Here is a 12075-nt window from a genome sequence, read left to right on the forward strand (position 1 = left end):
ACATTTATGAATACTTAAATAATTTACATAATTCAAGATTGTAGAGGGTTGTTAACCTCTTTAATTGATGTTGAATGTTGTTTTGTTAAACAGTCTGTTAATGGTTTTGCACATGTTTTGGTGCGGGCTTCTCTTCATGAGGCTGATCGTGTTTTTAGTGGGAACTCTTTACCCACTTGTTATTCTTCCATTATTTTGGAAGATTTGATTTAATAAAGCTTTTATTATTCGAAAAAAAAAATTATATAATTTAAATTAAGTTTTAAAATACTTATTTCTTTTTCCTTTTTGAACAATACTTATTTGTGTTGTTAGACTTAGTGCATAATCAAATTAGAATAATTGTGTTAAATTTCATATCTTTATAAATAAATTTATCGATATCTACTATACTTTTTTGACGTGACCTTTTGGTATAGTTGTACGGTGAGAAAGAACAGTTGCAACAGAATTATGGATCAAAAGCTAAGCTGAGTGTTTGGTAAATTATAAATTTTAAAGTACTGTGAGTTGTTAAAATCTATTATAATGATAATGATAAATTTATAATCTAGTTTATTATAATCACAAAGATGTAAAAACTTATTTTATGTAATATTTTATTTTCTATATCTTTTTAAATTTTTTTCAAATTTAAATTTATATGCATTTGATAAAAATAATTTATAGTATTTTTATATTATGTTGTATCAAATGTAAAGAAAAAAAATTAGAAACTCAAGTATATAAGAAAATTTTTAGATTGATGTTGTTTGTAATATTAAAATAATTATACAAATTATTTTTTTTTAAAAAAAATAAGAGATTTAAGAATTATTTATTTTATTATAATTAATTTATTTTAAATATTTTTATTTTTTTTAATATATAATAAATAAGTAAATATGGTTTTAGTACAAATAAATTTATTATAATCTTTTAATCAAAACAATTTTTTTTTAAAATTTGGATTGGAGCAGTTTTAGCTTTTAGTTGTAGCTTCTCTAAAAATTCTTCAAAAAGTTGTATTTTAAATTCTTACCAAACACATTTTTATCACAATTTTTTTTAAAAAGTAGCTTTTAACTTTTCTAAAAGTTGTGTCAAAGAGACTAGACTCATGTAAAATAAAAATTAATACAAGTGTAATTGACTTATTTGAGTTTATTGTTTTTCTCAATAAATTATTCCATTTTTTTTTAAAAAAAAAATTAGTAAATGTTTGTTATAATTACATACATGTATATATAAATTATAATTTCTACAAAACTAATTTACCTAAAACAATAAAGCTAAAAGTGATCGAGCTACTAGGGATGTTCACGGATTGGTTTAGTTCAAATTTTCATATTTTTTGAACCAAAACAGTATAACGATTGTTTGAATATTAGAAACCAAACCAGACCAATAAGTTTTTCAAACCAAACCAAACCAAATCATTAAAAACAGTTTGGTTTGGTTCGATATATGGTTTAAGTGGAATTTATAACTTCTAAACATTATTGTTACTCTTGCTCCGGTCGGGATAAATCTGACCCTTCCTCTGTTCCCGCCTACATATATGGGATATTTTAAGAAATGAACGTCTTTCTTAGTAGCGGGGTCCGGGAAAAGAATAGGAAAGGTGATTTCACTATATTTTTGACCAGAAATGGGACCTATCACAAGAATATTTTTTTTCAGTGGAACGATAGCTCTGAAAAGGCAGATTTCCCATCTTTTCTTTAATCTCGGGCGAAATACGGTTGGGAGGGGTTAATTCAAACCCCTTAGGTAAAATAAGAACAACACCCACATTCAAGCCTCTTTTTTTACCATTAGCAAGAACTTGTTTCAGTTGCAGATCATAAGGAATTCGAACAACTACTTGAAATACAGTATCAGGCAGTACCGCTTGTGGAACCTTGAAATCTACGTGCTTGTTAGCTAAATGACAATCGGCACATACAATACGGCCTGCCGCTTCTCGTGGATTTTCATAACCCTGTTGGGCAAAAATGGGATATGCATTTGAAATGGGTGCCCTGGTTATTATATATATTGATAGTGATACGAAAATGTTTGAATAATCTCTTCCTTTATCCAAGAAAATGTATTTCTAGTTTGCATGGTCCAATCATTTATCCCGAAAATTTCTACAATAAAATTAGATAAGTCACTAGTATAGTTTCCTATGTATGATTCTGCTATTTAGATTTACTGAAATAATGTTACTAGAATATTGAAGGAATCTCCCGGGTGAGTAGAAAGAATAAGTACAATTTTGACTGTTTTATATTTTTTTAAGTAATTGTACTATTTTTACTAAGTTTTTAATTTTATTTTTCAAAATATATATTTAACATGATAAGTAATAGATCTATAACATATAAATAACAATATAAAAATATTCTCAAAAGTCAAAATATAACATAAAAATCTAAAATTCATGCAATAAACAACTTGACACACAAAAAAGTTCAAAATTATACATATAATCATATATAAAATATATGTATATCTATTCTATATAAAGTATGCCTATATAACAAAATTCTTGGTTTATGAGAAATTCATGGGTGACTTTTTATTTATATTAAAAATAAAATGATTTATTAATAAAAATAAAATAGTTTATGAGAAATTCATAGGTCACTTTTTATTTATATATAATAAAATAAATCTCATTTAATCTAAAAAAATACGATTGAGTTTTTGCTGTTGTACATCTACGATTGGCTTTTCTAAATATACTTATGTTATTTAGTTGGATTTTATTCTAAATAAGAATTTACTACTATTTATATTATATATATATATTGCTAAAGAATTTTTCTATTTGTTTTTTTGGCTCGATCAGGTTATAATTTCTTAAGCTATATTTTATAATTTTCATTTTCATTTTAAAATTTGAAAAATACTAATGAAGACAACATGTTACATGCTATTATACAAAAGTATTGCATTTATATATCCCACGATGTTTCAAAAATACTTTGGAAAGTTCATCTTGAATTAATTATTAATATGTAATAAAAGATATTAGTTATTATATTATTACTTCAAACAAAGGAAAGTTCTAGCGGTGCTTCCACTTTCTAATCATCTCTTGGTTTCGGACAGAAAGTCATATTCATGTGTTATGTGTACATTAAACTTTTGTTAATAGGACAGGGAAGAGAGTATAGTCTTCCAGAACTTGAAATGTGTACCTGAGTTGTCAGTATATACATAAACCTCAATTTTGGCTTCTTTAACCAGCTACCTCACACAAGTTACTTACTCTGAATTTATAACCATTTACATTTTTGTAACACTCAAAAAGTTACCGAGTTTGTTTTCTATAGCTCTACTTATTAAGGTAGAAAAATATTTTTAGATTGACTCGTCTATTCCATTTATTAAATGAATTATTTTCAAGTTGACACATTAACTTAAAAATGACACAATAATGACCTACTACAAAGTATACACTTATATTCATTCTATTTATTGAGAATTAAAACTTCAATCTTCTTCACTAGATTAGCCACACACACACAATATTTGGACATAAACACAGGACACAATATTATAACTTAAACTCAGAAACACTTAGTCGAAACTTGAATGAATAATGCCACTCTTTTAAGTTTTAATACTGTATATGACTAGGAAATTTTGGTTATTGTATTATCATTGCTGCTACATAGTTGATCATTTTTAGATTTTTGATGTGAAATTTCGTATTGTGAGCTTTTTATAGTTTCTAATAGACTTTAATGAGTAATAGATTTATATAATTATACTTGGAATAAATTTTGATAATGTTGTTCGGTGGATTCCTATTTTGTTATTAGGTAACATAATATTATTATTCGTTAGGTCTGTCACAATTACTAAGTGAGAATGAATCAATTTAAAAACCTTTCACTATATTGAAAGGTGAGATTGATTTTAATATGAACTTATTTATATTTTTTATTTTGTATATATACTGTTTTATTTGAAAATAGGTGAATAAATGACTACACTATATATACAACAATTAAGGACATCATTCCAACTACAGAAAGTTGGAAGAATAAAATGAGAGTGTTAGAAAAATTTAAAAAGCGGCCAAATAAGAGTTCACCACTCAAATATCAAAAGCTTAATGTTAGCAGACAAAAAGTATACAATTAGTTAATTTACTGTTGAAATTGTCAATAGTCTACTAATAAATGTTACATTTTTCGAATTTTGCTTGTACACGCGTTGCAACAAATTATTATTTCATAAATATATTTTTTTCCTTAAAAATGAACACAGGTAATGATGTTGAACCTAATAACTAATAATATATTTTTTTTTGAATTTTAAATGTATCACTTTTTAATAACGTAGAAAAAAATTAGTATAAAATTTAGTATACGTGCCTCGCACGTAACTTTTTGCTAGTATATATTATAAATGGAGAAATACATATAATCATATATAAAATATATATATATATATATATTATAAATGGAGAAGTACATATAATCATATATAAAATATATATAAATCAATTATTTATTATAAACGGCCCGGTTCGATTTAACCGTTAACTATTTATTATGAACCGCAACTGAACCATTAAGCGGTAAACAATTCAGATTAACCAGACCACCAAAAACAGTTTTCCCGATTACGGTCTACAGTAATTCAGCTTGTCGCGATCTGAATTTAAACTGTAATTTTCTGATTTCGATGACAACCCTACCAGCTACAAAGAAATTTCCCAATAAACGTACATATTTAGGTTGGGTGATAATGAATAATTATATTAGCATCTCTAATGGTGGTGCTTGGATAAAGCGCTTGATGATGTGGTAGAATGCTTAAAAACTAACCATTGGAGAATTGGATGCCAAACTAAAAAATAATATTGGTGCCGAAATTTGGCATTAATGCCATGCTCCTTTTTCCCTTTTTTTTTCTAAAAATAAAATGTGGCACCTTTTTCTTTTTTTCTTTTCCTAAAAATAAAATTAAAACAAATAAATTATTAAATAATAATGTGTAGCACTATCATAATAAATATGAAATACGATTACTAATGAAATATTTGTAGAAATAAAAATGTAAAAAATAATATAATATATAATATTATATTGTAGATCAACCATTGGTGATGCTCCCATTCAAAAATTTAATGAAATACTGACATATAGTCAATCTTTGTTACTTTTGTTTCTACTGTCACTACTTTTAACATTCACTTGATGGAATATTTTGACAATTATCATAGAAAAAGAAAAAAAAAACATTCAATGGAATATTTTGACTAAATACTAAATTACATATTCAGTCACAGTCACCTAATAACAGTATTTCCAATAAAAAGGTAAGTTTTTTTAAAAAAATACTGTACAGCTAATGTAACTTTGAGAGAGGGGTAAAAAAATACTGCACAGCTAATGTATGTGAAAGGTAAAATAGTAAATTCAAACCATGGTTCTCACAATTAAGACATGAAATAGTAAAAAGCATGTATGTAAAAGGTGAAATAGTAAATCCAAACCATGCTTCTCACTCTTAGGCATATGAAAAGTAAATCTAAATAACTTTGTTTATCTTATCAAAGATATAGATAGATTTGCTCTATTGATGAGTTTTGTCACCTAAAGAAATGTCAGTAGTAGTACTCATCCAAAAATGCACTGCCTTGGCTGGACAGTGTAATTCCACATCAACTTAGTAGAGAAGATCACTCATATGAGATTTGGATCATCTTAGATGTCAATCTCAAAGTCAGCAAAAATGAGTTAATATATGTGGACCATTCCACATTAATGTAAGTAACCATCTCTTTGTTATTATTATTTTAAATATTATGTAGTTTGGCTTAAAAGTAAAATAAAATATTATACTATAATGGAAGAAGTGGAACAAAATTGGTGTGGTGATTATGGGTAAGACAGATTTTAAGCTGATCAGCATGCATGGGACATGATGGCTTGAGTGGCCCAGACCATACATACAACAATTCATCCTTTTTTTTTTAAAAAAAAAAAAAAACCCTCCATGATTGACATAAAGGTAAGGTTTTTGGGTGGGGGCCTCACCTAAAGGAACCATTATTTGAATCCAAAACCTTATTGGCCAGCTACAACCTTACATGCCAAATAATACACTTAATCATGACTTGCAGGCAGTATCTGTATTACTTTTAAAAGAAAAACAAATACTTTTTTCTCTCTCTCAATCAAAAGCTAAAGCTCCATTCAATAAAGGCTAGACTATAGAAGATGCTTTATACAAATCTTTTTAAAGAATAGAAAATTCAACATGACAAGAGGATGATATACTTGGACTCCTTCCTAGTAAACCTAAGCTTTACACTTGGAGATTCAGTAACCATTTCATTTGATATTATATACTATAATATAAAAACAAGGTTGATGAAGATCATTATTGGTAACTTCCTAGGTAACTATCAAATGGGGTTGTAAATAAATTTTGTGTGAGAGAACAGAGAATTGTAGATGAATTTCATACTAGTTGGTCAAAAAAAGGAGTGGACTTTTTAATACTTGGTACTTGTACAGCCTCTCTCTCTCTCTCCCTCTCTCTATACGTGTGTGAAAAAAATTTATGAAAGAATTCAACTCACAAGATTTTATTTTTTATATTTCAACAGCATCAACTGGGAGAGAAACTGCTCTGTGAAGTGAGTGAGGAAGTAAGAAGCCATTGTTGAAACTCTTGGCTGCTGCAGTGACCATATCCTTAGCGTTTGTTGGAGACTTCATCACCTCGCAATTTCGGGCCCTTTGGGATTCCGAACTGGGGCTGCTCTTATTGATATTGTCATTATTGTAACTGGAACAAAATTGGTCATCATAAGCAGAAGACCGGAAGACGAGTCCTTTGTTTTCTTCTAGTGTGTTTAATACTACCAGAGACGACAAAAACCCATTGTCTAAGCTGTGCTCTGTGCTTCCACTGTTTGAAGAGTCTGATACAATTCTTAACTGATGATCTTTGAACTCCCTCATTTCCATCTGATGCTTTGCTTTCAGCCATCTTAATTCCTGCACCATTTCCTTCTCATGATTGTCTGAGATCATCTCATGATGGGTTGAAGAGATTGAGGATAAAGAATGAGAACCTGATAAGTCTCTGAATGAAATTTTTGAACTTGATCGAGTTTTGTTGTTGCTCTTCATATTGCTCTCCTTCTCATCATCATTTCTTGTGAATATTGACTGCTCCTCAATCTTCTCATACTCTTCATCAGAATGGCTCTGTCCGGACCCTACAGAACTCAATTCTCGGCTTTCATGCTGACCCCATATTTCTCTGTAGTTAGGCGTACTGTCTGTATTGTGATGCTCAGACTCGTCGGCTTGGTACGTGACCTCCTCAAAACGACCGTGCATTGAAGTACATTCAAGCCTACAACATTGAACAACTGGCAAGCCCATGGAACTAGAGGTGTTGTTACTTGCCAGAAACTTCATGAAAGAGCCACTTGAGGTGTTATTATTATTATTCTCTGAGGAAGCACAATTTTGGCATATGTTTTGGTTATTAAAACGGGGTGTTTCCACTAATCCTGGACCAGGTTCCCATTCAGGTACTAAGGAAGCAATTTCACCATCGATCATGTCTGCTATTCTTGTAACATCTTGATCAGTAATGTCAAGCTCTGCAACCATTTCCGTCGCTACGCTCAATGCCGTATCCATTTCAATGTCAAATGGGAAATAGATATTTCGAATTCGGCCTGCAAATGATAGGATTACAATCGATTAGTTAACAACATTCAAATTTACATCAACTCATCAAGAAAAGTACAACAGACATTCAGACCTTCTTTATCTGAAATTCTAAGTCTTAGAAAGATGTCACCATCTTCTCTCATTTTCCCTTTGATGCTTATTCCAGCATCTTCATAATGTTCATCGTCATGGTGCTCGAAAAGCTCAATTCCACTCGCTTCTAGCTCAGCTGGATGACTACCCCATTCATTTAGCTCTTGACTAGAATAACCATTCAAGAATCCATTGCTAAAGGAGCTACTACTGTGATGTAACTCAAGTAAAGGCTGCCTTATGAGAGGTCCAAACTCATCAAAATCTCGTCCACAATCTAATGGTTTTAAATCATATTCACAATCCTCAATTTGGAGAAAAGGGTCATTTAAAAGCTCTCTTGCTGAGAGCCTAAGGGATACAGTTGCCAAGCACTTCTCTACAAATTGTCTCACTTCAGGATCCTTTACTTTGTACAAAGCATCTGGTTTTTTACCCTAAACAAATATTAATGAATTGTCAATGAAATGAAAAGGTTAAGTGATAAAGAGTTCACTGCTATTTCTTACCGAAATAACTTTTTTGTAGATCTGAGCAGGATGAGTGCATTCACTGTATGGATAATCAAAAGTAACCATTTCCAAAATGCACATCCCAAATGAATATATATCAACTAACTCATTATATGCCTCTTCATACACTTCTGGAGCCATGAACTCCGGAGTCCCTATCAAGGGCAATAGTAAAAAGATAAAAATAGATAAACAAAAACCCAATAACTCTTTTTTAAAAAAAATCCCACTAACCCAGAATTTGAAATTTATAATTATAGATGTGATGTAAAAAGTAGTTTTATGGGTATTTTTCTTTTGTTATTTTATTTATAAGGCAAAAAAAAAAAAAAAACACAAAAATCAGTTGTTACCAACACAGTGAGCAGCTTGAGATTTTCTCAGGATTGCAGCCAAACCAAGATCACCAATCTTCACTTCTCCTTGGTTACCATTAACGAATATATTATCACACTTGAGATCTCTATGGATCACAGGAGGGTCATGGCTATGGAGATAGAGAAGCCCATTCAAGATCTGTCTACACCAGTGTTTCACTGCTCTTATGTTAACTCTCTTGTGTTTTAGCCTGTACCTATACAAGATAGGTAAGATAATGAAACCCCAGAAAGAGAAGAAGAAAAAAAAATGAAAAAAAAAAAGAAATCTATAGAATATAACTTACTGTCTGAGAGTCCCAGAAGTGAACATTTCGGTGACAAAATTGATGTTCCTATTGGCAGTATCAACCCAGGAAGTGTAGAACTTCATAATGTTCTTGTGTTTCAATGTCTTAAGAAGATGAATCTCACAATAAAGCCTCTCAAGATCTTCAGGGCTTTGTAGAAAATCATAAAGCTTGACCTGGTTCCAAGCTACCTCGATCCCTTCATATTCATCAAATGCTCTGTACCTGTAACAATAATCAACCACAAAAAATCACTCCAACCATTGATTGAATCTATCCAAAAGCTCAAATTTGGATAAATCTGAAAAGGGTCATCTTGGAATTTAGATAAAATGTGAGAACTTGAGATTTCATACACTATTTTTGAAGCTCCTTTTCCGAGGATTTCATTGTACTGCAAAAACAAAAGACAAAAAACTCAAAAAATGTTAACAATAGGAAGAACAAAAAAAAGAAAAAAACCTGAGACACAAATGGATACATAGATAGAGAGATGGAGGAGAGATGTACTCTGCCATATCTGCCAGTTGGATCAACTTCAACAAACTCAGAAGAAGAATCATCTGGTTCAAGATAGGGAAGACAATTCATTCTTTTAAATGTTGTTCTTCACTTTTCCTCCTTTTTTTTTTTTAAAAAAAAAAATCTCTTCTTTCTTTCAGATAAAAATTTCCCCTTAAGAGGTTGTTTCTCTGCTCTGACACAAACACACATAGACAACCGAGACTCCCAAGAGAAAAAGGAGACAGATTTTTTATCAAACAAAAAATAAAAAATATTACTTTTTTCCTCTCTTTCTCACTCTATCTGAAAGAGTTTTATAGAGAAGAAAAAATTAAATTAAAATAGAGAGATTAAAAAAAAAAAAGAAAGTTTGTTGATAATTATATATTTTTTGGTAAGAACAATAAAAATGTTTTTATTACTACACCATATTATAATAATAATTAAAAGGGAGGTAAGTTAATTAATTAAAAGAAAATATACATATATATGACTTTTTTGTAACTCTTGTTTTGCCTCATTTTCTATAGAAACAAACGGAGCCAAACCACCCACCCTCAGCGGATCGTGACAAATGCAAAACTTTTGTAAAATAACTGATCACATAAAAAAAGGGTCCCATTATAAGATTCAATTTTATGCTCAAAATTAGATCTTTGGTGAGTTTGAGTTTGAGTCATGATCCAGAACTCGTGTAAAGAATAAAGTTATCAACTTTATTTATTTTTCATGTTTTTGTGTTTTGTCGTAAGATTATGAAAGCACTGCTAGTGTTATCCCCATAATGAAATGACTGATAAAATCAGTAGCAACCCCTTTATTATTTTTATTTTTGTGATTATTCTATCTCTCTACCATTATTCATTTATATTTTGTTTTTTGTATTATGAAGTTCTCAAAAAAAAAAAAAAAAACAAAAGTACCATAATTGAGTACCCATATGAACTTTGTTTATTGGGCTTCTAATTTGTAAACCACCCACCTAACTCAATTTTATTCAACATAGAGACCAAACGACCAACTATGCAAATTATTAAGTATTTATTTGACTTGTTCAAATCCTCCCTAATTGAAATTTTTTTGACTCATTTTCTTTTTCTATGTACCAAGATTAAAAAAATAAAATAGTTATCAAAAAAGATTAAAAGTAAAATGTTTTGATATTTTTTTTGCAAGAGAGAAAGGTGTAAAAGCATGATACTATTTTCATTTAAATAAATAATAGAGCACTTGTAGCGTGTTCGATATAATTAGACATTAGAAAGAAAAATAAAAGTAGTTACGTGTACTTTATTATTTTTTTTATTTTATTTTATTGAACAATAAAAAGTAGAGAAAATATGGCTTTTAAATTTACATATTTATTTATTTATTATACTGCCGTACAACATAGTACCTCTTGCTTTATAAGGTAAGGTGGAAATTAGGTGGTTAAACAAATAATCAAAATTCCCCTAAAAATACAAATAATAACACAGAGAATTTTTGTTAAAAAAAAAACAACAATATGGAGAGATGATGATTTGTTTGCTCTCTAATTTTCTTATTAAGTAAACAATATACTGAGATTATTAATTCTTTCAAAAAAAAAAAAACTAATATCTTTTTCTTAAGAACATGGATGTTATAAGACATCATCATCAATAAGATATATGATTATTACTTTACTTATGCATATTTATGTAATATACATACATATTACAATTACTTATTATGTAATTTAATATTAAGTATAAAAGGGTGGTAATATTTTTTTTTAGTGAAAATATATGTTATTATAAATTAAAAAGATGAATTATTTACAATAATAAAGTAGATAAGCAAAATAATATTTTCCAACAAAAACAAGCTTCATCCCCTTTTACAATGTAATCCATTAGATTCAATAAACTATAAATAATGGGAATTTAATTACTATTTTAGAGATTTTTGAGTATGTTAATATTTTTTCTTATATTTGAGAAAGAAGAATCCAATTTAGAACCTCTTATAACTATTTGGATTACAAATTTATTTAATTATAAGTAAGAAAACTTATGTGATATCTAATTATCTAGAGTAGTAGAATTTATATTATCATAATATCTAGATATAATCGTGCTCAATTTTAAGGAAAATTATTCATTTATGTTATGGATATAAAATTAAACTTGCACTAATGCTTTCTTAATAATTTTTAATTACATTTAAATACGTAAATTGTATTTTATTTTCTCAAATAACGCTGGTCATTTAATTTACAAAAATATTAAAATAACGTATATGTTTAAAATTATATGTATATTTGGTAAATCCTTCCTCAGTGCATTTTCAGCTAATCATCCAATATTTTATTTTTTTCATTTTTTTTAATTCACGTGCATTTTTTATCACTTTCCTTTCTTTTTACTTTTATTTTTATAAATACGTATATATAATAAATTTTTAATATTAAAAAACTAAAGAAAACATTTTCTCTCTCTTATTTCCTTTCTATAATTAAAAAAAATAATCACACTTTTAATCATTTAATAATTTGAGTTTATAAATTACACTATTATAATCTATATTTTTTAAATTACATATTTCTTTTTACCATTTTAAGAAATGACGACCAACATCAAAAGTAATCCTT

The 12075-nt window shown here is 28.5% G+C and overlaps 1 protein-coding gene across 2 annotated transcripts; it reads right to left on the reverse strand.

Moving 5' to 3' along the window:
* Nucleotides 1-6189: 6189 nt before the first annotated feature.
* LOC133034935 (probable serine/threonine-protein kinase WNK9) lies at nt 6190-10238 on the reverse strand. 2 transcript variants are annotated; one of them, XM_061110485.1, is made up of 8 exons: nt 9468-10129; nt 9314-9351; nt 8955-9182; nt 8644-8864; nt 8288-8445; nt 7777-8215; nt 7073-7690; nt 6190-6995 (listed from the first exon to the last, which is right to left on the reverse strand). In XM_061110485.1, the coding sequence occupies exons 1-8, from the start codon at nt 9546-9548 to the stop codon at nt 6802-6804; spliced, it is 1977 nt and encodes a 658-aa protein (XP_060966468.1). In that variant the 5' UTR covers nt 9549-10129; the 3' UTR covers nt 6190-6801. The 2 variants fall into 2 exon arrangements, with proteins under 2 accessions (XP_060966468.1, XP_060966467.1); XM_061110484.1 differs by having other exon boundaries at nt 6190-7690; nt 9468-10238.
* Nucleotides 10239-12075: the final 1837 nt, after the last annotated feature.

Source organism: Cannabis sativa, chromosome 2 (assembly GCF_029168945.1).
Source record: "Cannabis sativa cultivar Pink pepper isolate KNU-18-1 chromosome 2, ASM2916894v1, whole genome shotgun sequence".
In the NCBI taxonomy this organism is placed as follows: domain Eukaryota; kingdom Viridiplantae; phylum Streptophyta; class Magnoliopsida; order Rosales; family Cannabaceae; genus Cannabis; species Cannabis sativa.

Excerpts from the sequence above, each read along its gene's own strand:
- LOC133034935 (XM_061110484.1), bottom strand. The coding sequence starts at position 9,548 with ATGAATTGTCTTCCCTATCTTGAACCAGATGATTCTTCTTCTGAGTTT. Across the intron at positions 9,352-9,467 it reads CAACTGGCAGATATGGCAGA|TACAATGAAATCCTCGGAAA; the intron begins GTACATCTCTCC and ends TTGTTTTTGCAG. Across the intron at positions 8,446-8,643 it reads TCAAGCTGCTCACTGTGTTG|GGACTCCGGAGTTCATGGCT; the intron begins GTAACAACTGAT and ends TGCCCTTGATAG.